General features: G+C 46.2%; 2 protein-coding genes across 5 annotated transcripts in view; one reads left to right on the top strand and one right to left on the bottom strand.

Annotated features, from left to right (window-relative positions):
- Positions 1-674: 674 nt before the first annotated feature.
- On the bottom strand, positions 675-3965 carry CUNH12orf73 (chromosome unknown C12orf73 homolog). Of its 3 annotated transcripts, none has more exons than XM_028778062.1 (3): positions 3802-3965; positions 3406-3522; positions 675-841 (listed from the first exon to the last, which is right to left on the bottom strand). In XM_028778062.1, the coding sequence occupies exons 2-3, from the start codon at positions 3511-3513 to the stop codon at positions 746-748; spliced, it is 204 nt and encodes a 67-aa protein (XP_028633895.1). In that variant the 5' UTR covers positions 3514-3522; positions 3802-3965; the 3' UTR covers positions 675-745. The 3 variants fall into 3 exon arrangements, with proteins under 3 accessions (XP_028633895.1, XP_028633898.1, XP_028633897.1); XM_028778065.1 differs by having other exon boundaries at positions 3774-3802; XM_028778064.1 differs by lacking the exon at positions 3802-3965 and adding an exon at positions 3680-3787.
- A 6705-nt stretch (positions 3966-10670) lies between these two features.
- The window catches only part of Tdg (thymine DNA glycosylase), a 19362-nt gene continuing 7957 nt past the window's right edge, over positions 10671-22075 (top strand). The window contains exons 1-4 of one of the 2 annotated variants that reach the window (XM_028778044.1): positions 10671-10728; positions 18650-18825; positions 21141-21382; positions 21859-21928. In XM_028778044.1, coding sequence (XP_028633877.1) covers positions 10706-10728; positions 18650-18825; positions 21141-21382; positions 21859-21928 — 511 coding nt within the window. In that variant the 5' untranslated portion in view covers positions 10671-10705. Of the gene's footprint in view, positions 10729-12027; positions 12042-18649; positions 18826-21140; positions 21383-21858; positions 21929-22075 lie in introns of those variants that run through there. The other variant, XM_028778045.1, reaches the window with a different exon arrangement.

Genomic DNA, 22075 nt, shown 5'->3' with positions numbered 1-22075 from the left:
GCCACTGCAAATGGTCTCGTGTGATAACTGACAGTAAGCACCTACCCAGTCAAAGGCTCTTAGGCAGTTCTTTGTTTTTTTTTTTTTTTTTTTGGTTTTTCGAGACAGGGTTTCTCTGTGTAGCCCTGGCTGTCTTGGAACTCACTCTGTAGACCAGGCTAGCCTCAAACTCTCGCACTCAGAAATCCACCTGCCTCTGCCTCCCAAATGCTGGGACTAAAAGCGTGCGCCACCACCATCCAGCTGATTTTTTTTTTTTTTTTTTTGGTGCTTAGGCAGTTCTTAAGAGACACTGGACCAGGCACAGTCCTTTAGACCTGGGAAATGGAAGCAGGAGGACTCCTTAAGGTCAGCACTGGCTAAACACACAGCAAGACCTTTTTGTAGAGACCTACAGATCCTGTGAACTGGAGGCCAGCCTGATCTACATACCAAGTTATACGTGAGCCAAAATATATAATGAAACTATCTTTAAAAATATTAAGATTTATTTATCATGTATACAGCATTCTGTCTATGGGACAGAAGAGGGCACATCTCATTATAGATGGTTGTGAGCCACCATGTGGTTGATGGGAATTGAACTCTGGACCTCTGGAAGAGCAGACAGTGCTCTTAACTTCTGAGCCATCTCTCTAGCTCCCTAGATTAGGTGTTATAAAAAGTAGTTTTACTTAATAAAATTTAAAATATATATTTAAAACATTATTCACAGGATTCTTGGCACAGCTGTATTTTGAAGTTTCTACTGCTGTGAAACCTGAGGTTCATGATGTCTCTCTTTCAGTCCCAAAAGCTCCGTTTTGAGTTCTCCAGGCTTTGGTGGAATTTCAGGTATTGTCTACAAAAAAAAGACAAAAGACAAAAAAACAGATACCACCACATTCTGAGACAACAGTTCAATGTGATCTAAAAAGCTCTAGAAAGAACAAAAGCCTCATACATGCTACTGATAACAGACCATTATTATGAGGACTCCTGGCTGATCTAAACTTTTGCTGTCTGAATACATTGTCCTGCAAGTCTTTTTTGGGGGGGGAGGGAGGGCAGGTTTCAAGACAGAGTTTCTATCTGTAGTCCTGGCTGTCCTAGAACTCACTCTGTAGACCAGGCTAGCCTCAAACTCAGAAATACACCTGCCTCTGCCTCCCAAGTGCTGGGATTAAAGGCGTGCATCACCACTGCCCGGCTTGTCCTGTAAGTCTTAAGTCCTACTGGATTCACAGGGATAAATCCAATTGATTCACAATTGTAATTTCACATGAGAATTCGACATTTGAAAATCTATTCCCACACTATTTGCTCACTGTCTACCATGCACCAGGCCTGGGAAATAACTATTGATACCTAATGCACCCAAAAGGCAGAAGTGGCCATCATGTGACATGCACTGTCATGAGCAACACATACACAACTCTACATTTCAGGAAGGCAGAAGGAAATGGGTGCAGCATGTGTATGGCTGAGTTTGAGTCCCAGCACCACGAAGGAGAAGAAAAAAAAAACAATGGTTTTCAATAGAATTAGAACTGTGTGTCTATCACAAAATTGTAGAATATTTTTACTTCTAAAAAGAAACTCCTTTTCCATTCCCAAGTGGTTCCCACAAGCCAATTCTGTCCCCATATATTTGCCCATCATATATCATGTGGTCTTTTGTGGCTCAGTCCTTTCATGTAGTGTTTGCAAGGTTCACTCATGTAGGATCACTGAATGATATTCCCTTATATAGATGTACCACTTTTTCTATAGGTATTCAGGTATTTGGATTGTTCCCACATATGAACATGTACAGAATCAAACAAATAAGTATAACAGATGTCTTGGTTGTGTTGGATAGAAACCTAAACTGGGTATTGCTGTAACATATATGCTGTTTGAGGAACTGGCAGACTACTTATATATCAAAGCAGCTGCGTGACATTCTAGTCCTGAGAGTAGTACATGAAGGTTCCAATTTCTTCCTGTCCTTGACAACTGTTGTTTTATTATGGCCATCAGAGTAGTGGTTCTGACTGCAGACTGCATTTTTCTGGTTGTTAAGACAATGAGCACTTCTATACAGGCTTTTGGCTCAGAAGGTCACTTCAGAACACAGACAAGGATGAGGAAGCAGTCTCACAGGTGTCTAAGAATGTTTCAGGCTAATAGGATCACAAGGGCAGAGGACCTGACCAAAGACTGTGCTTCATGTTCAAGGAAAAGCACCAGTACCTCTGACAGTGTTCAATAGGTTAGAAAGCTAGTTGGTGGGCAGTGGAGAAGACAAAGATTCAGTGGCTTATGCTTTGGAAGATACTGGTAAGTTTTGAAGAGAACGACATGGCGTGACTCCAGGATAAAAAAGACCACAATGGAAGCCCTGTTGAGAAGTTTCAGGGAAAGCAGGAGTGGAGAGCAGAAGCTGGGCAGGAAGCTACTGTCTTAACTGAAGGAAGAGATGAACTGAGGTGGCTGAGCTAGGGTGGGCACAAGGGTGGGCAGATGTGGATTTATTTTCCATATTCACCCAGTGGTATTTGATGAGGAGTCCAGTGAGAGATGAATTAGGATGAGTCCTGAGGTTCAGTCTAAACAACTAAAAGAATACAGTTGTCTCTTTTGCTGTCCTAATAAGTTACACTGGAGACCTAAAACAAAGCATCTCGGCAGTTCTCCCTAAGGGGGCACTGAGTGCCAACTTTGGGCACCCACCACGGTCTCCTCTGCTTTCTCCACAGACCTTTCAGTTACAACAGTGGTGGCTAGAATAATTCCAAAAGACAAGGTAGGTAAAGATCATAAATCCCTTAAACGATAGGAAAGCATACAGCATCCTACAGTAGCCAGCCACCTTGGCCTCTATCGGTAAAGATGCTCAACTACCAATATTACCACCTAACCAGACGGAGGTGGCCTAGGACCCTGAGTACCGCTCATTTTACAGACTGGTTTTCTGTTGCTTTCTCCACAAGTACAAGTAGCTGCTGTACAAGTACTGATAACAACCCTTGCACATCTCCAATAATAATGAGATGAATCAAGTCAACCTCACAGGATCAATTCTAGGCATTATTTCCTTGGTAAAGAGCTGCTGGTAACTACTGTTGCAGAGACACAAAACGGCATTTCCATGGAAAGTTCGTGCCACTTTCTGTTCCACTAAGCTTCTTGACACTTCACTCTATATATCCCAACTCCCACGACAGGGTTTCTCTGTGTGGCCCCGGATGCCCTGGAACTCGCTCTGTAGACCAAGCTGGCTCACCGTAACTATGAGACACAGTCTTGAGTGTTAAGAGAGAGCTGCTGCAGCACTAGTTATCCAAACAGTGGGAACAGTCTAAACGTCAAGAGGAACTAAGCAAATTGGACAGAACCCTGGGGTGTCACTCCAAGGGTGGGCACGAGCCCCACAGCACTCACCAGGTCAGGCCGGTAGTACCAGTGCACCACCTGGGCTCCGGCGCACATGGCTAGGAGGCTGGAGGAGAGCATCTTCAAGTAGGCGGACCAGGATACGCCCCCGGGCATGGTGGAGGGCTGGCAGGGACGGAAAGGGCACAGCGTTAGAGGACTGGGTAGCCTTCAGATGACCTGACGGCTGAGGCACCGGGGGTGCTGGAGGGGGCGGAGTCGCAACGCCCCCTCTGGTGCCCCCGTAACATACTCCCCCACGACCAGCGAGCGGAGGACCCACTATGTGCAGCCGGCGCTCGTAGAGCAGAAGGTGGGCCCGATGGTTCCTCGCCCCCTCAGCCTCTCAGGGAGACGCTGCAGCCCCTCGCTCCTACCCACGACTACGCACGCGGGAGACTGTACCGTGGCGTGCACGTGCGGGCGACGGGTCACAGGGTCCCTCCAGAGCCGACCGCCAGCGGGCAGGAACCAAAGTACAGGGTCCGGCGCAGCGACGGACCGGAAAACGAGGCAACGCGCGCGCGGGCGCACAAAAAGATTTCTGACGGAAGTGGGGCGCTGGAATTTATTTTATCTTATTCTATTTTCGGTGTTTGTTTTCCTTGACCACACTTTGGCTAGCCTGAGATCCTAGCTCCTGGTCACTCTCCCAATCCTGTGTTTGCGGTTCCTGACCTTTGTGGTGTTTACAGCATCGTTTGTCCTTTCGCACAAAGGAAACGCACGTGCCCCACGTGGTTAGGAAGAGGCGGGGTACAGCACAGGTCTTGTACACTCGAATGGAAGTTTTCCAAGGGGAGATCACGCTCCACAACATCCCTTCTTAACCTGTAAATCGGAAGACCTTTAGAAGGACTCACTGACCGTTTTCTGGGGCTGTGTATCAGATTTCCTGTGTATCAGATATCTACAAGTCATAATAGTAGCAAAATTACAGTTATAAAATAGCAACAAAATAAATTTTATTGTTGAGACTCACCACAGCCTGAGGGTATTACAATGAATAAAAAAATCCTGAGGATGTTACAGAGTGTCAGCATTAGGAAGGTTGAGAAACATTGCTCTAGAGAGAGAGGCTCAAAGTTTTATTCTCCCAGTGCCTGAGGCTCTTTGATACTTTACACAGAGCCACTCCCAGGCACAGTATCTTTGGATAAGGTTTTACTGGAAAAGAGACCTCCAATCTCGTTACTTAATCCATGAGTGTTTTTAAAGATCATTCTTTGATTGTGGCTTCATTTTTGTTAAGCAAATTTCAAGAATTAATTCTGAAGCATGAAGGTGGCATTGTGTTACAGGAATCATGATAACGTTTTTTTAAAGCTCTGGGCCCAAAATTGCTTAGGGGCTGAAGGGGGGTTGTCACTAAAACTGACGACACAATTTTGCTCCCCCAGGCCTACATGATGAAAGCAGAGAGACTGCTCTGTAAATTCTTTTCTTACACACAGACACACACGGACGCACACCGACACATGCACGCGCGTGCCTTTTTAAACTTCATGAAAATAAAAAAAATTAGTATTTAACTAAATAGTATTAAATTTGACATATAATAGTCTCACATAAAGTATGCAATTTTATGTATTTGCCACGGGTGCATCTGGAAGAGTATTCTCACAACTAAGACAATCAACATTATGCCCAAGTTGTTTTCTGTGACTGTTCCTGTGTGTGCACATGTGCGATTTAGACGTCGGAGGACAACTTCAGGGGCATCGCATCTCAAGCACTGTCCATTCCTCTCTTTTTCCTTTCATTTCTCTTCCAAACTGGGTGTCTCACTGACCTGGAGCTCCCAAAGTAGGATAGGTTAGCTGCCCAGTGAGCCCAAGAGATCGGCCTGTCTCTGCTTCACTAGAGCAGGGATTATAGCCTAGCCTAATTGGCGACCTCCAGGTTCCTATCTCAGAAATAAACATGTAAATGTGGTGGTTTAAATAGGTATGAGAAATGGCTTTGCTTTTAAGAGTGGGTAGGGCTCTGGCAGAGGACTAGGACACTGACAACACTCACTCAGACAGCTCACAACCACTTCTAGCTACAAACTTCTGGATCCCGTAGACACCTGTGCTCACATGCATGGACCCACACATCCCCACGTGCTTGTGATTCAAAATAAAATATTTTTCAAAAAGGCTGGGCATGGTGGCACACACCTTCAATTCTAGTACTAGGGAGTCAGAGGCAGAGACATCTTAGTGAGTTGGAGGACACTCTGGTCTACACGGCAAATTCCTGGACAGCCAAGAGTATGTAAAGAGACCGTGGTAGTTTGAATAGGCATGGCCCGCATAGAGACAAGTGTTTGAATGCTTGGCCCGTGGGGAGTGGCACTATTAGGAGGTGTGGCCTTGGAGGAAGTGTGTCACCGGGCTTTGAGGTCCAGCCAGGCTCAGTGTCTCACTCTCTTCCTGCTGCCTGCTGATCAGACATAGAACTCCCAGCTACCTCTCTAGCACCATGCATAACTCCTATGTGTCCCAGTGCTTCCTGCCATGATGACAGACTAAACCTCTGAAACTATAAGCCAGCCCCAATTAACTGTTTCCTTGTAAGAGTTGTTTTGGTCATGGTGTCTCTTCACAGTTATAGAAACCCTAAGACAGTAAGCAAATAAGATGCAGAGCAACTAGGAAGTTATTTAATGTCAACCTCTGGCTTCCTCACATATCTACACAGGTACATGCACACTCAAACAGACACATACTTACAACATACAAATTAAAATGCATCATAATAGTTCAAATTGGTCTTGAGTTTGCAGTGATCCTCCTGCCTCATCCTCTCAACTGCTGGGCTTATAAGAATGTACCTCCATCCACTGCTGTGGATCATAGACTACTGTACATTGTTTCCTTTGGTGAAATATCTGTTCAAATCTCTTGTCCATTTTTAAAGATTTATTTAATTTCATGTATTTGAGTGTTTCGCCTACATGTATATACTTGTGCACTCAGATGTCAGAAGAGGGTGTTGAACACTCTGGAACTGGAGTTACAGGTGGCTCTGAACCACCATGTGGATGCTGGGAACTGAACCCCAGTCCTTCGAAAGAACAACATGTGCTAAACTAACTGTCCAGCTCAACCTGTCCATTTTTTTAAAATCAAAATTTTTTAAAGTGTAAAATGTTCCTTATTTTGGATACAAGCCTTTTATCAGACACACTGCAAATATCTCTTTCCAAGCTATGCTTTGCCTTTTCCTTAGTAGTATAATAAAAAGTTTTAAAAATTTAAATAAATTCCAAATGTATTACCCCACCCATCCCTTTTTGAGACAAGGTCTCTGTCTTAGGGTTTGTATTGTTTTGAAGAGATGCTAAATGTTTTCTTATAAAGGAAAACATTTAACTGGGGCTGGCCTACAGTTTCGGTGGTTCATCATAGTCGGGAGAAGGGCAGCAAGCAGGCAGACATGCTGCTAGGGAAGGAGCTGAGAGTTCTATACCTTGATCCACAGGCACCAAGAGATTGTGAACCACACTGAACACAGCCTGAGCATGGGAGACCTCAGAGCCCACCCTCACAGTGATGAACATCCTCCAACAAGGTCATGCTTCCAAATAGTGCCACTTCCTATGAGCCAAGCATGCAAATGCATGGTCCCTGAAGTGATCATTATTCAAACCACCACAGTCTATGTAGTCCAGGCTGGCCTCAAGTTCACAGAGCTCCCATCTTTGCCTCCCTAGCACTGGGTGTTGCATTTCAGACCCTGGGAACAAACAGCTGAGATGCATGTTTTACATACCAGAGCAGACCTGGCCTCCAGGTTCTCTTGCATCCCTGCATCACTACCTGGCTTATCTGCCCTGAACTGCCCAGCCCAGGGGCTGGACTGCCCTTCCCTCAGAGGCTTTTTGCTATTTAACCCAGACATTTTGGTTTCTTCTCTTCTTCCCCTCTTCCCTTCTGTGTGAACAAGCTTTCACTCTTTCTCTTTCCCCTCGCCTCTCTCCTTCCTTGTGACAACTTCCGTGGCTCCTTCCTTGGGGCCAATGAACTCACCAAGAGAGCAGCTTCCCAATAAACCTGCAGTTATATATATTTCAATCTGGCTTGAATTGGCTCATTTCGCCAGCAGAGAAATAACTTACCACTGTGACTAGAGGTGTGTGCCACTATTGACCAGCCTTTTTGAAACATAATTTTTTTTTTTTTTTTTGGTTTTTCGAGATAGGGTTTCTCTGTGTAGCCCTGGCTGTCCTGGAACTCACTCTGTAGACCAGGCTGGCCTGGAACTCAGAAATCCGCCTGCCTCTGCCTCCCAAGTGCTGGGATTAAAGGCATGCGCCACCACTGCCCAGCAAAAAATAATTTAAATTTTTTGAATTACATCCATGTGGGGATGTGTGGGTCCATGCATGCGAGCACAGGCGTCCACAGGATCCAGAAGTTTGTAGCTAGTGATGGCTGTGAGCTGAGTGTTACCAGTGTCCTAGTCCTCTGGCAGAGCCCGGCCCACACTTAAAATCAGAACCATGTCCCCAGCCCCAAAGTCTTTCCTTTCTACGTACGGTTTTTACTATTTTATATGTATTTTACTTTATGCATATATGTGGCTTTGCTTGCAGGTTTGTCTGTGCCCTATTTTCACGTCTAGTGTCCCAGGAAGTGAGACAAGGGTGTCCTATTCCCCTGGAACTGGAGTTAGAGACAGTTGTGAGCCACCGTATGGGTGCTGGGAATGGAAGCCGGGGAAGAGCTTCTGGAGGAGTAGCTGGTGCTCTTAAAGTCTGAGCCATCTCTCCAGCTGCCAATATGCTTTTCTTCAAAATATCCCAGGATGGAAAAACCACGGAGCACAGAGCGGTGGCCATCTCTGAGCTCACGTTTCACAAAGAGGGAGAGACCGTTGTAAATTAACCAATGCCTCTCATGGAACAAACAAGGCGAATCTAATTCAGTCAGGCTTTTCATCATTTTTTGTCATGTAACCTAAAGAAACAGAGACGCTATCACTACAAGATGTCAGTGTTCTGGGTTACTCAGGAAAAATTGAAGAGAGAGACACGGGTGGGATGAGTGATCAGCCTCTCAAGGGCTGAATGCTGGCAATTTCCTTATTCACTTTACATCCCTGTCACAGCCCCCCCCAACAAATCCCTACCCCCCACTACCCCTCCCCTTCTCCTCAGAGTACACTCACTTGACAACATTCACTTAGGTGGTACACTACCCCACCTTGGGACATCTAGCCCCAGCAGGACTAATCATATTGTCTCCTACTGAGGCCCAACCAGGCAGTCCACCTAGGGGAAGGGGATCCAACGACAAGCAGGAGAGTCAGAGGCAGCCCCCTTCCAACTGTTTAGGGGACTGACATGAAGACCAAGCTTCAGTCTGCTAGAAATGTGTACAGGGCCTAGGTCCTGCCCCTGAATGCTCTTGGGTTGGTGGTTCAGTCTGTGAGCCCCATGAGCCCAGGATAGTTGACTCTGTAGACCTTCTTGTGGTGTCCTTGACTCTTCTGGCATGCTCACTTCTGCCCCTCACTTTTCTACAGGACTCCCAAGCACTGCTGAGCCCTCTCTTCAGACCCCTAGAAGTGCTTTTTATTGTTACACAAAAGGCAATTTTAGCAAGTCAACTTCTGCATACCAAAACTTCTTATAAGAGATAAGGGTTACATTACCTAAGATTCTCAGACTATGTCTCTGGTCTAAGTAATGTAAAGCCTCTGAGAACCCTTCGAAGGAACAACCCCATCAAACCTCAGATAACAATCACTGACTGTTTACAAAAGGCTACCTCAAAGCCTAGGTGCCATCACTCTGGAATTCATGAAAATGCCTAGACACCATTAGACAACTCTTCTGACCAAACATGTACCACAGATATTGAGAAGAAATGAAACAAAAACTCTTAAAACCTCCGAAAGCCAAGAATGGTGGCACATGCCTTGTAATCTCAGTCAGTAAACAGAGTGAAGCAAGAGACTTGTCTCCGGTTGAGACCAGCCTAGACTACACCTGCAAAGTTCTAAGCCTTCAAGGGTACACAGTGTGATTATCTCAAAAACCAAGAGCCTCCGAGAAGTCGAAGTGAGATTGGTGTATAAGATTCTGAAGCAGAAACGCATCTCAGGTCATTAACTTTAAAGGTTAGTGTTTGTCCATCTCCAACAGAGATCACTTTATGCAAATCTTTGTAGTCTACAAAGAGCCTACTTTTACAGATTAGTGAAGTGAGGCCCAAACAGTAGCAGCTTTCCAATCCCAACCAGCCCTATTCTCCATCATGAGCTGACAGGAATTGACACAAAAAGGGGCAATCTTCTTGTTGTTTTGTGTAAGGCACTGTTTTTATTAATTATCATTATTATTATCATTTTAATTTTTCGAGACCAAGTTTCTCTGTGTAGTTTTGGCTGTCCTGGAACTTGCACTATAAATCAGGCCAGCTTTGAACTCAACTCTCCCAAATGCTGGGACGCTCAACCCAGACACGTTGTTTTGGGGATTTTGTTTTTATTTTAATTTTTAAATTAACTTTACGACCAGATCACAGTCCCCTCCCTCCTGTCCTCTCAGTCCCACTCTTACAAATCCTGCCCCCTTCTCTTCTCCTCAAAGAAGGGGAAGCCCCCCAAGGTAGCCCAACCCTGGGGCATCTCTCAGCAGGTCTAGGCACATCCTTTCCCACTAAGGCTCAACTACTTAATCCCCCTCTCCGAGTCCGCGCTGGATCTACTGGCAAGGAACAGAGACCCAGACAAGCCCTGTTCCACTTGTTAGGGGACTCACATGAACACCAAGCTGCACATTTGCTACAAAAGTGTAGGGGGGGTGTCTCAGTCCAGCTCCTACAGACTCCCTGGTTGGTAGCCTAGGCTCTGTGAGCCCCAAGACACGTAGCTTTTAATCCGCACAAAAATCTGGGGTGAGAAGACATGAATTTGCCACCAAGTATAACCGTCCACCTACACAACTCAATGGCCGTCACCCTTAACCCACACCCACAAGGAAACTTAGAACCCACAAAAGCTGACGTCAGCCGGGCGCTCCCCATCCTCTCGGAGCTCCACGTTTCCCGAAAGGCTAAGCGGCGGTGGGGGCGCCCCGAAAAGGGGACACCATTGGCCTGGCCGGCGTCACGTGACGGCGAGCCCGCCGGCCTCCTCGGAGGGGGACGGAAGTGCGCTGGGGACTCGCCGCGGTGATGTAGCAGCGTGGGAGGGGCCGAGGCCAGCGCCGTCCGTCCACCGGCCGCCCCGATCGTGTGGTTGAGTCCGCACGCCGAGCGGCAGAGCGGGCGCCCGTGGGCTCGGCCGGAGTAGCCGCACCCTCAGCGGCGCCGCCATGGACGCGGAGGCCGCGCGCAGGTAACGCGGGCGCTCCCGGCTGGGGTCGGCCAGGCCCGCGGCCGGCACAAAGGCCGGCGTGCGCGTGCGCGGTGGGGACCTCCCGCTCCCCTTCCCCCGGTCCGCGCAGGTCCTCAGCCTCGGGTACCCGCGAGCTTTAAAAGGTGCTGTGTGCCGAGCCGCAGCCTCCGCCCGCGGTTCTCCACCCTCCGTCACCGTGGACTGTAAAGGCGGAGCGGGTGCCCTGTGGATGCGCTTGCGGCGGCGTCCTCCGCATCCTCGCAGGGTAGATCCTATTGCTATGGAGTGTATTTAACACGCCAACAAGGCACTCTTTAGATGTCTTTAATTCTGAGATGGTCTTTAAAATTGTCCCTTAGTGGTGCTGGGAATGTCAGGGCGGGCCCGCCCAAGTATAGGTTTGGAGATTTAGACTCTTCACAGAAAGCTAAATAAGAAAAACAAGATGGCAAAGTCTTCGCAGGTATACGGAATACCGATTTAGGTGTTAGGCCTGGCGAAGAATTAGCTTGCCTCTAAGTGGAGAATGGACATTGAACTTAGGCAAGAGATTCTGTCTTCGGCCCGCCTCCCTATTCGACGGCTGTATTATTGTACGTCTTTGAGCAGATTGATGGAGGCTAACGGGCAGTCCAGGGGAGTGAAATGAAAGCCTGGTTTATCACTGAAAGATTCAAGGGTGTCTACTCACAAGACAGGTAGATCTACCTGTCTCCAACTCTGTTCAACAGTTTACCAACCGCAGGGTGCCAGTGGCCTGCTGATGAAAGTGGGGAATGCCCCACCCCAACTTTCAGAAGGGTTTGTAGAACTGATAGGTTGAATTAGAGTCTAGATAAATAAATGCTGAATGGATGCAATAATGAATCATTAACAAAGAGAGGCACAGTCTTACATGTGTGTACATGTGTGTGTGGTCTGTCTCTATGCCTGTCTCTCACCGAAGAACAAATGTGTGTGTGTGTCCTTGTGTCATACTACTGAAATGTTAAATGAACCTAGATTATTATTATTTGGAAGGGTGTGGTTGGAGATTGAGCCCAGGGCCTCCAGTGTGCCAAGCAAGCACCTTACCACTGAGTCATGTCCCTCAACTCTCTTCCTACTCTTTATTTTGAAAGGTCTTGCTGTGTTGCCTTGGCTACCCTTGGATTCACTCTGTAGCTCAGGTGGACCCTAAATTCATGAGCCTCGTGCCTCAGCCTCCCAGATGACTGGGGTTATGGGCGTTTCCTGCCAGGCCTGGCATGAACTGGACATTCTGATTAGTCCTGAAGTCTTTGTGCACTCTGCATGTAGGAGCTAACGCACTGGTAAGTGTGCATTCTCCGTGTAGCACCAGCAGCGGCAGATGTGTACGTGGTGTTCCTTCATGGTCCACACTGCCAGTTCCTGGAGCTGTGTGTGTTGCAGTAAATATTATTTGGGGGTTTCTAGCCCACCTTAGGTCATTTAGTTCCTAAATAGAAGACTCAAAACTCTTTAGATTTATAATAAGCATAAAGCAATAGAGCTGGGCAGATGTCAACCATCTATGCTATTTTTTCTGCTTCCCTGTCAGTAGCCCTGAGATGTGACTTGCCATGTTTTGTTCAGGCTGTTCCTGCTGCATCAGGCCAGCCCTTGGGACCATGTGCTCCAGATCCATACTACCCCTTGGGGACTTCTTTCTCCTCTCTCTAGTGGTCCCTCCTGAGACCCCCAAGCCCAGGAACCTTCACTCCACCCCCTCTCTTCTACCCAGCGTAGGCCATAGGCATCTTTATTCAACAATCAGGGTTAACAGGGGGCAAGGTTTACACCACAAAAGCTGGTGTGTGTGAGGATTGTCTCATCCCGGAGAAACTCCTTTTGGTGGGGGGTGGGGGAGACAACCAGATCTTGGGGACCAGTATTTGGTATTTGAATAGATAGCAATACCAGACCAACTTCCTGTAGGGTGTTCAGCTCATTTAGCACTGGTCCTTGGTTTGTGGGTATTCACTATGATGTATACTTGTCCAAGTGAGATGATCGAAGGTATTTTGAACATGGCCCCCAGACACTTAAAATAGTGTAAAATGACTTAAAATTAAAGAAGTTTCTTGCTGTTTCTAGAGAAAATCTTAAAGATTTAAAATAGCAGATGAGAATTGTATTAGCTACTTTTTTGTTTTGTTTTTTAGCTTTGAGACGGTCTTGCTTATGCAGACCCAAGCAAACCTCAAACTCATGTTCATCCTCCTTCCCCTGCTTCCGTGCTGGGATAACAGGCAGACAGTGTGGTGATTTCCCATTGTTTTTTAGCTTTGAGACAGTCTTGCTTATGCAGACCCAAACAAACCTCAAACTCATATTCATCCTCCTTCCCCTGCTTCCGTGCTAGAATAACAGGCAGACAGTGTGGTGACTTCCCATAGACCTCTTAGTCAGCTGTGTGTCTTGAGAGACCACAGACAGCTGTAGGAACCAGTTCTGAGAACTGGATGTCGGTAGGAGTAGCTAGGATGGGTCTCAGAGAGAAGAAAGCAGCAGCCTGCAAAGGAAAGAAGCAGTTTGGATCAGGTGAGACCAACAGGTAAGGGAAGAATAGAAAACAGGGCACTTGTGTGTAGCTCAGGAGCCGTTATGTTTCAGAAATGGCAGGTCTGGGACCTATGGAGTTTATCACTGTCTTGGAATCACCTAGACATGGAATCAACTTAACCTGAGATCACCTAGAAGACAACACCTCTCTCTGCATCTGTCCTTAGGGTGTTTCCAGAGAAGTTTAACTGAGGAAACCTGTGAATATGGTGGTACTGTCAGTGGTCCGCCTCGCTGCAGACCTCTGCTCAATAAAGCTGAATGTTAGACTGCACTGCCCAGGAGAGTGTCAGGATGAGTCAGAGTGAAGGAAATTGAGGAAGCCTGTTGGTGGTGATGAGGGATAGTAAGCACGCATGATTACTTATAATTTTACCTCTAACTCTTTACTCTTGTGTGTGCTGCTCATGAATGGGGTGGGGGGGGCATGTGCCACAGCGTGAGTATGACGGTGGTTACAGGACAACTTTCTCGAGATTGTTTTCTTCTTCACCTTGAGGGTTTCAGATCAGGCTCGGGTCACCAGGCTTGGTGGCAAGCACCTTTACCTGGTGAACCATTTCATTGACCCAGGCATAGAGGGGGTGGGGGTGGGGGTGGGGCGTGGGGTGGGGTGACAGACTTAATTTGAAAGAATAATACTTACGTAACACATACAGCTCCTCAAGGGGCAAAGTCCACAGGTGTTTCCATTGACTATATATAAATTCTGTGTTTTTCTCTTGCCTTCCTCAAGGGAATAGAGTTTACAATAAGATTTAAAGAGTTAAAGTGAAAGAAGATACTGGCATTTGTCCTGTTGCTGTGTAGGGACACCATGACCAACTCTTATAAAGGGACACATTTAATTAGGGGCTTTGTCCATTAGCATTATGGTGGGGAGCAGACAGACATGGCACTAGAACAATAGCTGTGAGCTTTACATCCTGTTCCGAGTACAGCAGGCGGAGGGGGCGGGGCTGGTGTGGGCTTCTGAAACCTCGGAGCCCACCCCAGTGTCCCACTTCCTCCTACAAGGCCACCTCCTAATCCTTCCCAAACAGTTCATTCACAGCACAGGTCTGCTTTATTTGTTTTTGTCTTAAAAGGATTCCCCTTACCTGTAAAGTCATAAGTGATTGTGTAAGGTGTGTCATTTCGATCTAGGGACATGAGAGCAGTGTGTGTAACACAGTTAAACTCAGGGCCAGTCAGCAAGGCCTGACTAAGCTTAGTTTGTAGGGTTTTTGTTTGTCTTAAGATTTTGTTTATATTTATATATATATATACATATATACATATATACATACATATATATATACATACATATATATATATATATATATATATGCGCATGCTGTAGCTGTCTTAATCGGATCCCATTACAGATGGTTGCGGGGCACTGTGTGGTTCCTGGGAATTGAACCCATGACCTCTGGAAGAGCAGTCAGTGCTCTTTACCCCTGAGCCTTTAGTTTGTAGTTTTTAGTATCCTTACTTGTATGTCTTTAGAAAGATGGGCAGTCTCTCGGCAGTTGTGATTCTTTTGAGTTGTGTTGACATTTCTGACTCTCAGACAGACAGACTCTGGAATAAAAGACTTTCCTTCTTGTGCCCTTGAAGTTGCCCTGTTTACCCTTCTCGGGGCTGGGATGCAGACTCCACAAAGGGGAAAGGAAAGAGCCTGCTAAACACTGTGCTGTCTTTCTCTGCCTCGTGTCAGCACGTGGTGAGCACGTGGTCAGCACGTGGACCACCTCGACTTCCCCAGCAGGATGCGCTGTATTCTGAACTGGGTGTGGGAATAAGCTCTTCTGTTAAGCTGCTTTTTTTTTTTTCCAAGTATTCCCATACCAACCTGGAAAGGAATGAGTGCAGGGTCTGCTCAAATCTCAGCAGATTTAGTGCTGCTTAATGTGGAGACTGTGGAATCTAATTCTGCATTATCACAGCGGGGGAGGGGAAGCTGGAAGTGGGGGTGATGACTCAGCCCTCTGTGTTGCTGCCCCTATCCTGGAGAAGACGCTAGTGTACGTGTGTGTGTGTGTGTGTGTGTGTGTGTGTGTGTGTGCGCGCGCGCGCGCGTGCAACATAGTTTTTAAATCTTTTGAGCAGGAGGCTGGAAAGATGGTTCAACAGTCAAGAGCACTGCCTGTTCTTGCAGAGGGCATGAGTTCCCCATCACCCACAGGTTTCCTCACAACTGCCTGAAAGTCCAGTAACCAGGTCCTGACTTCCCTTCCAGCCTCCACAGATCATACATGCATGTCATGCACATAAAACTCATGCAGACAAGCATAGGTACACAAATCATTTGAAATGGAAAAAAAAAGAATTTATACAATTTGAAGCAAGTTTGTGTCATTTGCAGATATAACTAATATTCAATAATAGAAAATTAGGTTATCCAGAACCCTGGTTTTCTACTATTCAAATTTATGAAGGTTTCTGTGTATATGTATTGCTTTCTTCTGGCAAGCAGTAAGGATGTTACAGGACAGGAGAGGTGGCTTACTTGCTAAAGTGTTTACTGCATTACCTGTGTGGAAATTTGGACATGTGACTGTCTTCCTAGCACGGGGTAGGCAGAGACAGGAGGAGCTCTGTGGCTTGTTAGCCAGTGAGTCTATCCTGTCATGGAGCTTCAGGTTCAGTGAGAGACCTTGTCTCAGAAAATCAGGCAGAGAGTGATGAGGAAGAGGCCTGATAGTCACTATGTGATATTATGTGATAGTGCCCACATAAGAGAGGTTATATCCACCTTTCTGTTGGGTGGTCGGAAGCTAGTCCCATGATGCTAACGCTGGTTCTCATGCCAGGTCTGATCGTACATGCTTATAACCCCAACACTTGGGGAGTAGAGGCAGGAGGAGCAGGAACTAAGGGTCACGTGATCTCCGTAGAGACGAGGCCAGATTGGACTGCGTGAGACCGTGTCTCAAACAACAACAAATCCCTACGCAAAATATTTTAAATACCCTTTTTCTATATTTTTTTCACAATACCAATGAACTTTTAGTAGCTGTGTAGTATTTTCTCATGTTGCTGTAAGAGGCTCCATTGAGCCATTATATAATCTGAGAACTGTATTTAAAGAAATAAAAGTTTGGGAGTAGAGAGAAGGCCTAACAGTCGCAAAGGGCCTGGATTTGATTCCTGGCACCCACACGGAGGCTCATAGCTATGTGCATGCAGACAACACTTACACATAAAATTAACCTTTCAAATTACTGTTCTTTTGGAGTGTTGTTCTTTGTTTTAAAGAAATAAAACTTCAAAGGAAGAGTTAATATTCTTCCTCACTGGTGCCTGACATTCTCTCCAGCAACCCTTCTTGAAGCCAAAGTCCCTATCCACTGGAATCAGACCCCTGGTGTCTCTGACCATGCAGCACTACCCTAAGCTAGCCTCTCACAGTCTCTTATCCTGTGTCCCCTGTGTGACCTATGCTGAGGGATTGAGGAGGGAACTCCAGGCAGTACTGTGCAAGAGCCTTTCCCAGGGCCTCTCTGACAGCTCAGGACTCAGAGTGGGGCAGAGAAGCCATGATAAATATACAGAGTATTTCTCTCCCGTTTCATCATACATGCTCATGGGCAGAAAGTCTCAAGGCACATGTGCCTATTAGCATAGTGTTCTTGAATGGCTAAGCTAGGGAAAGGCATTCCTCCCTGGGGAATGAGTTCACACAGCAAGGCAGTGTGGGAGAATCTATTGTGTGCCACGTAAGGTTATCTAGGACGTTCTTTAGTTTATGGAAACTTGGTCTTTGTTTTGTTTTCTCAAGACAGTGTTTCTCTGTGTAGCTCTGGCTGTCCTGGAGCTCGCTCTGTAGACCAGGCTGGCCTGATTTCACCTGCCTGAGTGCTGGGACTAAAGGGTGTGCTGCCACTGGCCAGCAGTTATGTTACTTTTTGATTTGGCCATTTTACTGAGATAACTCTGAACTACAGAGGTGGCTTGTTTGACCTTTGCTGTTTTATTTCTGTATGTTTGAGTGTACAGGAGAGTGGGTGTACCGTCTATGTAAAGGTGCACACAGAGTCCAGAAGAAGGGGTCCAGTCCTGTAACGAGAGGTACAGGAGAGTGAGAGCTGCCTGGTATGGGTACTGGGAACTGAACCCAGACCCTCGGAGAGCAGTGAGTGCTTGCTCTGAACTACTACTCCATCTCTCCAGCTCTGACCTCTGCTGTTGGAGCTCTTCTTTCCCTACAAGACAGAGAGAGAGACAGAGAGACAGAGACAGAGCGCTAGCTGCTAAGCAGAGTGTCTTGCCATGGGAAGCATGACTTCTCTCTCCAAGAAGTAAATTCCTTCCCACTTTACTTCTGAATACATTCCAGATTTAGTGCCATCATTTGATGCTATAGTATCCTGCTATAGTGTATCCTGCTGTAGTATATGCTGCTCTAGTGTATACTGTTGTAGTATCCTGCTGGAGTGTATACTCCTGTAGTGTATACTGTTGTAGTATCCTGCTGTAGTATATACTGCTGAAGTAGACACTGCTGTAGTATCCTGCATCTGTGTTCCTTGCTTTCGTGCTGACAGAAAGCAGCTTGATACATTGCTTTTAGGCCACTATAGAAAGAAAGGCTTTTGGAAATTGCTTCCTTTGAAGGCTTGAGGTTTGGAATGGGTTTCCATTAGTTAGTTGCTTTCTGTGTTATGAGTCGGGGTCTGTCTGTAGCTGGGCAGGAATTACAGGTGTGCATCACCGTGCGAGCAAGGCCTGCATGCTTTGCTTTTAATGGAGTTTAAGTCATGTTCAGAAGAGAGGTTGGAGAACTTTGTTTTGTGGGTTGAGCAGATAGTTACAAAATAATACGTTTCTACTGTCTACAAAGTAGTAAGCATCAACTAAAACAAATAAAAGGGTAACAATAATAAAACAGTCAAATCTAATGAGTATACTTTTTTAAAAAACTCACACAAAGAAGCCAAAATAAAAACTAAGTTACACTGTTCCGATGGGAAAATTTTTGTGCCAAGATGGGGAGTAGTGCTTGTGGGAATATATTTTGTATTTAGGATTTTTTTGAATTCATATGCATTGATAGTCCTGCAAGCCTATCAGCTTGAAAGTTCTTGTGATCTCATTTCAGAGAAAAGGCAGGCAAGTTGTGTTGGTTGTATATCTGGCCACTGAACAGTAAAAGTTAACGTGTGTGTGTGTGTGTGTGTGTGTGTGTGTGTGTACTTGGCAAAGTCAGAAAAGCATTCACAGAGGAGAATAGACCTTCCTTCTCTCCTATTACCTGAGTAATGACTACAATGTGGCTATAAACTATTTGGATTCTGATGATTCTTTGATCGTTTAAACTCACCTGTGGGTAGCTTTTACTGTGGTGACGTGTACCTAATTGTTCCTTCAGCTATTCCCTGGAACAAGTTCCAGCTTTGTACTCATTTCCATTTCAACAAATGATGGCAGAAGCTCCCAACATGGCAGTCCCAACTGGACAGCAGGTGCTAGCAGAAGCTCCCAACATGGCAGCCGTGACTGAACAGCAGATGCCTGCAGAAGCTCCTGCCCAGGACCCCGTACCAGGTAGTTCTTCCATGGTCTCCCTTTAATGCCTCCGCCTCCAGCAGAGCAATTAGTGAACACATGCTAAGTGCTGCAGTGGGCACAGGATGGGTGACCAGAGACCTCACAGCATTGGCATTTAACTTGGTCCAGGTGCTCAGAGGCAGCAGACCAGTAACACAGGAGCTCCAAGAGTCACCCATGAACAACAAAGGAGGGGCTCTGCCAGCTGAGAGGCAGTTGAGGCATGGCCGCCAAACCCTCGAGTGAGTGTGAGTCACTGGATTCTGGAGCAGATGAGGCAGACAGGCTTATGTGGCCCCTCAGGAGTGCACACTCTGTTCCCAAAGCAGTAGGGAGCAGTTGGGAGAGTGGGAGCCGAGGAGTGACTCAGATGGATGGGCATTGAAAGTTAGTCTGGGGGGTGTGTTAAGGGCAAGACTGGATCGAAGGCACAGAGTGGGAAGATACGAGGGATACTGGAGAGCATGGAGAAAGAGTTGAGAAGTACTCAGGAGGTGCAGTTCCTCTGCTACAGTCGCTGTAGTCCATGTCGATGCTGAGCGAGAAGGAGAGACCGGAAAGTTCCGATCGTAGTCCCTTACATTATTATAATGACGAACTTGATGCTGAGTAACATTTTTTAATAACATTTTTTTAAAAGGATGCATGTGTGTGTGTGTGTGTGTGTGTCCTGTTAAAATTTTTTATGTGTATGGATGTTTTATTTGCAAGTCTGTGAACCACTTGCATGTCTGGTACCTTCTGAGGCCAGAAGACAGTGTGGCACCCCTTGGAACTGGAGTCACAGAAGGTTGTGAGCTGCCAAGTGGTGCCAGGAATCAAAAGGTCCTCTGTGAGAGCAGCCAGTGCTCTTAACCACTGAGCCACATCTCCAGCCCTGAGAAAAGGGTTTTGTGCACAGTTCTGAAGGTTCGGGGGCTTGGCCTCACCGTTTGCTCAGCTCTGAGAAAGGTCTCATGGTGGATGGTACCACAGTGGCAGAGGTTCGTGTGAGAGAGAATGACCTCAGCAGATAGGAAGCCACAGAGACAGGGAGCTGATACTGCCTTCTGAGGGCATCCCCTGACCTGAGGACCCCTTACTTGGCTTTGCCTCTTAACAGTTCCATGTCTCCCAACAAAGCTACCGTGGGACTAAGCATCAAACATAGGAACCTTTGGTGGGCAGACTCAAGCATTATCCAAAGCATTCATAGATTTCTGGCATGCAGTTGGTTGCACGAAGTACCACGCTGAGATAAAGAATGGGAAGAGAAGCCACATAGATGGAGGTGTTTTGGGAGCAGTAGCAGCATTTATATGAAGAATGTGCTCACAGTTGACTTGTAATTTCAGAACCACACTGAACTCAGTAGCTGGGGCTGTCACCTGCCTCACTTCTGTGTTTGCAGACACTGAGAACTAGGGGTCTCCAGCTGCTAGTCTATGGTGGTAGAGCCCTGGTAAGGAGAGACTGAAGCAACCTTCCAGGCATGGTTGGGAAAATACATAGGAGAATGGGCCAGAGCAAATAGGAAGACATTCAAAGAGTCAAGGATGAGGGAATCCAGGCTTCCCGTTGAATAACTTTGAGTCTGTTTCTCAGCCAAGAGTACTTTGTGCCTCAAGACACATTACCATTGTCAAGAGACACCTTGGACTGTCAGGACAGACATTTGTTGGGTAGAAATGGTGGGTGGTGTTACACACACTCTGTAATGTGCAGAGTAGGCCTCAACACACATTGTTCAACCTTCATGTCAGTATGTGGAGGTCCTGAAAACACATCTCTGTTCTTGCCTTTGAGCAATGCTGCCAGCCCGAGAGAGCTTGTCTTCAGCACTTTTAAGTCACTTTGAATGTGTATGGAACAGTCTATGCCTCATGACTTCTAAAACAAGCCATAAGCCACCTGTGTGTCTGCTAGTAGGAAGTGAGTTAAAACCCTTTCCCTTTGAGGCCAGAATCTTAGTATATAGATCAGGGTGACCTTCGACTCATGAAATTCTTTACCTGCCTCCTGAATGCTTATATTAGAGGTGTGGACCACCTTGTCTGGCCTTGTTCAAAAATGTGTCTACTTAACAATTTATGCACTTAGAATACCTATAAAACCAAGAACCCAACTATATTGATATTGTACAGAAGATCCATCTGTGACCATCAAATGTGCCTAGGCAGGGAGAGGGCTAGGAGGGGAAGCTGCAGAGGAGATAGAGATTCAAGGGCATCTTGGGATCGGGTAACATGGTATTCATAGGGTGACTGACTGCTGTGGAATTGCCAGCAGTCTCTATGTTTTCTGCCACCACATTCTGGGAATCACTGTTTCAGAGGCTCCAAAGAGAAGGAAAAGGAAAACCAGGGCAGCCGAGCCCCAGGAGCCAGTAGAGCCCAAAAAACCTGCTGCGACAAAGAAATCCGGCAAGTCCACAAAAGCTAAAGAAAAGCAAGAGAAAATCACAGACGCGTTTAAAGTGAAAAGGAAAGTGGACCGATTCAATGGCGTCTCTGAGGCTGAGCTTCTGACCAAGACTCTTCCTGACATTTTGACCTTCAATCTGGATATTGTCATTGTAAGAATTTTTGTCCTTGTTTGACAATAGATAGCACCAGAGGATTAACTTTACTTGACAATGGTTCATGGAAACAGCATTCTTCTGAAAAGAAGAGTTTTGTTTGTTTTGGGTTTTTTTTCAGATGAGGCTTCTCTATAGCCTTAGCTGTCCTGAAACTTGCTCTGTAGACCAGGCTGGCCTCGAACTCAGCGATCCAACTGCCTCTGCCTCCCTAGTACTGGTATTAAAGGCTACACCACTACCGCCTGGCTATTTTCTTTTCTTTCTTTTTTATTTTTTTAAGTAGAGAACTTTATTTAATTTTTTTAAGGAAAAACACAAAATAATTTGATAGAATGCATGGTGTAGGGGGTGTGGCAGTAACAGAACAGCCTGCGATTTATATGGATTTCACATATGAAACAATGGACTATTTGTCTGAGTTTTTAAGCCCTGTTTTAAAGATAAAAGTGTTCAATTATTTTGTTTTCTAGATCGGCATTAACCCAGGATTAATGGCTGCTTACAAAGGGCATCATTACCCGGGGCCTGGAAATCACTTCTGTAAGTGCTACCTTTGAGTGAGCTGTTTTTATTAGTAGGATTAATGGACTGACTTTACAGTGACAAGAATGATATAAATGAGCTGCATGCGTTGCATGTTTCCCTGAGTATGGACATGGAGGTCCAGGGTCCGGCGCGGTCTGTCCC

Source organism: Grammomys surdaster, unplaced genomic scaffold, assembly GCF_004785775.1.
Source record: "Grammomys surdaster isolate TR1022 unplaced genomic scaffold, NIH_TR_1.0 322, whole genome shotgun sequence".
Taxonomy (NCBI): Eukaryota; Metazoa; Chordata; class Mammalia; order Rodentia; family Muridae; genus Grammomys; species Grammomys surdaster.
Note: the sequence above shows the minus strand (reverse complement) of the source record. Positions and strands in the feature narration are given on the sequence as shown.

Coding starts and splice junctions, on each gene's coding strand:
- CUNH12orf73 (XM_028778062.1), bottom strand. CDS start 3,513: ATGCCCGGGGGCGTATCCTGGTCCGCCTACTTGAAGATGCTCTCCTCC. Junction 842..3,405: donor GGTACTACCGGCCTGACCTG/GTGAGTGCTGTG, acceptor TTTTTTTTGTAG/ACAATACCTGAAATTCCACC.